The sequence below is a fragment of the Helobdella robusta genome (genome assembly GCF_000326865.2).
Source record: "Helobdella robusta unplaced genomic scaffold HELROscaffold_18, whole genome shotgun sequence".
NCBI classification, from domain to species: Eukaryota; Metazoa; Annelida; class Clitellata; order Rhynchobdellida; family Glossiphoniidae; genus Helobdella; species Helobdella robusta.
Window position 1 is genome coordinate 541,814 of NW_008703981.1, and position 5,533 is coordinate 547,346.

The following is a 5,533-nucleotide window of genomic DNA, read 5'->3' on the forward strand; positions in this document are numbered from 1 at the left end:
ACATACAAAAAAAAAAGAAAAACAATATGAACGTAATGTCGTAAAGTCGCTCAATAGGTGTCCCATCTAATTAAATTACTTGCAAACACACACTTACACAAACAAACCCATACACGTATAAATACACATACACACAAACCACACAAACACCACACACACCACACACACACACACACATAGAAGAAGCACACATCAACATTATATCCACATTGACACACCCACACAAACACTCACTCATACACAAAGACACAGACACACACTCACAGACACACACACACACACACAAATATCCAACCACCTTCATATTCAGCTCCAACACCATTAGCATCACCCTTCTTCTTGATGAACAAGTATGGCTGAGACTGTTTTGATGAAAAGGAAATAAGAACAAATGAACAAAATGAATGAATGAATGAGTAAATGAATGAATAAACAAATGAACGAATGAATGAACAAATGAATAAATAAATGATGAATGAATGAAAGAATAAATAAAAGAAGAACGAATTATTAAGTGTATTGGTTGTATTGATTATTGTTGTTACTATACTGCAATATTTTTGTTCAAGTGTGTTGCAAATTTACGACGATACTGAAGATAGAATAGATCGTTTGATTTGCAATTAGTTGGTTTGATTGATTGATTGAATGAGTGAATGATTTAATGAATGAATGAATAATAGATCGATTGAATGAACAACCGGTATGGAGGTGATGATTCTAGTCCGGTTGGCCATCAGTTCGGAGTTGTTTGTGTAGCCGGAGGATTCATCAAACGTCAGCCCATCCCTCGAATGCCATGTTCCTATCTTCAGCAGTTCAAGGAATAATATAATAACTATATTAAAATAATAATTATAACAGTAATACAGAGAGAGAGAGAGAGAGAGAGAGAGAGAGAGAAAAGAGATAATGAAGAGAGAAAGAAAGAGAGAGAATTCAAATATAAATTGTGTGTGACATTTTTTATATTGATATTTTGTAGACTATGATGTTTTGATACATTGATATATTGAAACAATGATAGCATACTTAACTTAATGTAACTTAGTACTCTAAGAATTGACAGACCTTAGTTTAGTAGCCCGTTTATTAATTTTTCTACTTCGTTGAACAGTTCTGACAAATGAAGAAGAATGTTTATTCATTGTTCTTTACCCAACTTGTTTATTACCCACCCATATATCCTCAAACGAGGCAAATAATCACACCAAGGTTTGTGTGTGACATCAGACTGTAGTAGCAGGTTTGAGTCGGAGTTGGAATTTTTTTTGAATGGCTAAAGTCAGATTTTTTCATTCGATTTCGGAAAATTTTATTAGTCTATAACGAATTTAAAATTGCTTTGAGATCGTGTTTCTTAAAAGAATAATAATATGTGTGTGGCACTAAGCAGTTATCTCTTTAATACTAAAAATGAATGCTGCTAATAATGTTGATGAAACCACATAATTTTTTTCATCAAGTAGTTTCACTATGAAAAACAATTACGTTGAATGGATTTAGGTTTTTTTTTCTCGAGTATTTTTGATCTTTTACAAAACATGCTAATAATAAAAGTAATTACGTGAATATAAACATAACATATGGCAGGTCTGGTAAACTTTTACGGGTTAAATGTTTTGTTTATTCATTTCTAATAAATAAAAAAAGGTGTTTAGAAACGAAATAAAATCAATTCATAAATAGTTAATTAATTAATAAATAAATTAAATAATAAATTCATTAATTCTTTGAAATTCCAAATAACCGTAAAAAAGATATCATTGAGACATGTCGTGGTTATTAAAGATAAAAATAATATTGTTCGAAGGATTGGATAGATAGAAAAGTATTTACAATGTTTTTTTTTTTTTTTTTTATAAATGTTTATTTTATAAACTGTTTTCAACTTGCTACAAACATACTATAGAGACAAACACAGACACACAAACACACTCCCCCCCACACACACATACACAAACGCAAACACACAAACAAACACAAAATAACAATTTTTAACATTCAAATTTAAACGTAATAATTTGGTTACTGAAAATTTAACAATCGCATAATAACAAATTTGACCAAAAAATAAATTAGCAAACAAAACTCAACCATGATATGTGTGTATAAATGTATGTATGCATGTATGTATATGTGTATGTGTGTGTGTATGAATGAATGTATGTATGTATGTGTGTGTGTGTGTGGTGTGTTTGTGTGAATGAATTTAGGTATTACTAAAAAAAATGCAACTGCGGCAAAATGAAAAAAAAATAGACAAATGTTAATTAATAACACTTATAAGAATGAATAGTAACCACAATAGTCTGAAAATGTACAAATCAATAAACCAATGGTTGTAGAATCAATCAATAGAAAGAACCAAGCTAACTGAATTTGCAGTTAACTGACGTTTCAGTGGAACATTTAAAGACCGGTGTTATAAACTTCAGAGCCAATATCAAACTAACTAGTAACTTTTAATAAACAGATTGTCACGTTACAAGTAAGTGACAGAAAACTTCGAAAATACTCAATGATAAGTTGCGAGTTTGTTGTTGTTGAGATGGTGTGTTGTTGTTGTTGTGCTGTTTTAATTACGTTTTGCCTCTTCAATTTCCTAATCTTCGAGCATCTCATATTCCTGATCGACTTCAAGGTCGTCAGCAGCAGAAGCAGCAGCTGCAGCAGCATCAGAAGCGCCAACGTTATCCTTGTGACATTTTTTTGCGATATCTTTTATCAAACCATTATACGTTAATTCTATCATCTCCCATTCTTTTTCGATATCATCGTCATCATCATATGCCGATGCACCGTCCTGTTTTTTCTCTAATTTTTCTGTTTTATTTGCATTTTCATTTGCCGAAGAGCCTGAAGAGCCCTGTTTGACTTGCTTCCTGCGATTCTTCATTAGTTTCTCAACTTCGGACAGGCGCTGAGCACCGCCTGAATGATGTTGTGTCGTCTCATCTAAGACTTGCTTCTGACGGAGTGTCAGTCTTTTGCGGAATTCAGCATACAGTTTGCAATCCGGTTTGCCAGGCGGTTTTTTAACATTTGCAGTCTGACTTTCGGCGCGATTTTTTTCCTTGCCACTAGCCCCAGCGGCAGATTGTACATTAGCAGCAGGGAATTCTTTCTTAATATCAATCACCTCAAAATCGTGTTCGGGACAGAGTTTTTTCACCTTTCTAGCTTCTGTACGAGTTATTACTTCAAAATCCTTTTCTATATCATCGTCATCATTAGAAGCTTTTTTTTTATCATCGGCATCCGGAGGCAATTTTTCAAAATCATCGTCACTGTGATCCTTACTGCAGGCCATTCTCACGCAAGAAACGTTTAAGTATTAATTTTAAAAGTTTATTAATTAATTAATTAATTAATTATAAGATAAATTATCACAAGTGTATTAATTTAAATACAGTTTTTATTTTTTGTAAATTTGAAATTATTTTAAATTTGAAAGCTGTAGCGTGAGTTTTTTTTATCATCTGAATAATTGAATGTTGTTGCCGGCTCAGAATCGAGTTTTATTGCGAATTTCCCGCGATTTCTATTTTGAAGGAGTGTGCCCTCTCTTAAATAAGGAATGGGCGAAGAAACGCTCTGATATTATCATTTTACCATTCTTCCATCATTATAATTAACTATAACCTATCAAAATTTAATTATTTTAAGATCGATAATGCTGATAACATCATCATATTATAATTATTATAATTTAATTCTATTATATTATTAATTCCAAACAAAAATTCAAAGCCCAAGTGTTGTTTGGCTCATTTAAGAATATCCATTTTATTTTACTAAACCGGTATTTTGAATTAATGCCCTTGCTAATATTGCACCACTGCTTGCTTTGCAATGAAAACAAAACTAAACCGACGATAATTAATAATATTTATTCGAATAAATAACTGGAAAAAACATTATCGTCTGTAAAATGTTCAAATTTATAAACTTGGGTTACATAGAAACAGTCAAATTAACTGAGTTAACATTTTAAAACCAATTCACTGTTACTTAGTGAATGAATGAATAATAGGTACATCTTAAAATAACGCGAATGAATAGAAAAACGTCAAAAAATTTAACGAAAAGTTGGTTTGTTGTTGTGTGTTGATGTTTTCGTGATGTTGTTGTAATCTATATGTTGTGATGTTGTTGCTGCAATGTTGTTGCGATGTTGTTGTTGTGATGTTGATGTTAATGTTTCGCTTTCGCCTCCTCAATTTCGTCGTCTCTGATAAATTCAAAGCTGTCGCTACTACTATCATGTTTTTTCCGAGATTTTTCTTTCCTTACACTTTTTTTGGCAATTTTTTTTTCATTTTCTTCAAGTTGTTTTTCTAAGGTTCTCAATCTTTCCTCAATAAATTTTGTATCTAAGGTCTGTTTTTTAACATGTTTGGCGCGAGTTTTCATTTTTTTACCAATCTCAGCCTGAGGTATATCAGCCAGTTCTTTCTTTATTGCCTCCATGGTGAGCTCCTCAATTTCAGGACAATCTTTTTCAACCTCAGAGCGAGATATTATCTCAAAACTTTCTTCTTCGACATCAGCACAGGAGGCCTTCGTATCAGTAAAATTTTTTTTCCTAGCACCAAAAGCAGCATTATCAGAGACCGGAGCCATAAAATTAGGAACTTCATTTTCAACATCATCCGCATCAAGGGGTAATACTTCAAAATCGTCGTCACTGTATTTCGAGTTTTTAAGTTTATAATTAATTTCATCAGCCTGCGCCTCTATAATCATTTGTAACTTTTTCGTCAATTCTTCCATTTTTTTCACCATATCATCTAAATCCCTGTGGCTCTGTTTCACTTTTTTAACCATTTTTTCTTTACGAGCCTCCGTCAGTTCCTCAACTTTAGCCAGACGTTGGTCTTTGAAATTTCTATCAAATACCCCGTCTAACATTTGGTTTTGACGTGCCGTCAGTTTTTGGCGAAACTCAGAAAACAGTTTGCCTTCTTTTAACCGTCTTTTAACATTTTCAGAGCAATTTTCTTTTTCATCATCATCATCATTATCAGCAGCAGCAGCAGCAGCAGCAGCATCAACCACAAAGTCGTTGGGGGGCAGTACTTCAAAATCGTCGTCACTGTAATCTTTACTGCAGGCCATTCTCAAGATACAAACGTTTGAGTATTTTTAACAGTGATACAAGTTTAATATTTTTAAATTCGTATCTTATAAAAATAATTTAAAAATGAAAAATTAAGAAAAAAAAACAATGGCGGGAACGTTTTGAAACAAATAAATTTTTTTGAGGGTCCGGTCGGTTGAGAATGAAATTTAGCTGCCAATTTCCCGCCAATCTATTTTTTTACGGGAATGTGCGGTTTCAGGTTTTTTGAGAATGTGTAAACCTAATAATCAAATTAATTCAGAATTGTAGAGATTTTTGTCAATAATTTCAACTATAATTATTATAATATTAAAGTTATAATATAATATTTTTTGTTTGTGTATTCACATATTATTCAATGTAACAAATTAGATCAAAAATTCATAACCAACTCGTTTGGTTTGACGT

The 5,533-nt window shown here is 32.1% G+C and overlaps 2 protein-coding genes across 2 annotated transcripts; both read right to left on the reverse strand.

The window, feature by feature from the left end:
• Positions 1–2,519: 2,519 nt before the first annotated feature.
• Positions 2,520–3,476, reverse strand: HELRODRAFT_191076 (hypothetical protein; the record flags this gene model as incomplete). Its single annotated transcript, XM_009016278.1, has 2 exons — positions 2,616–3,476; positions 2,520–2,590 (listed from the first exon to the last, which is right to left on the reverse strand). Coding segments are annotated over exons 1-2 (768 nt in total), but the record flags the coding sequence as incomplete, so codon positions are not given.
• A 721-nt stretch (positions 3,477–4,197) lies between these two features.
• HELRODRAFT_170454 (hypothetical protein) lies at positions 4,198–4,914 on the reverse strand (the record flags this gene model as incomplete). Its single annotated transcript, XM_009016279.1, has 1 exon — positions 4,198–4,914. One exon carries the CDS (start codon positions 4,912–4,914, stop codon positions 4,198–4,200), a length of 717 nt encoding a protein of 238 aa, XP_009014527.1.
• Positions 4,915–5,533: the final 619 nt, after the last annotated feature.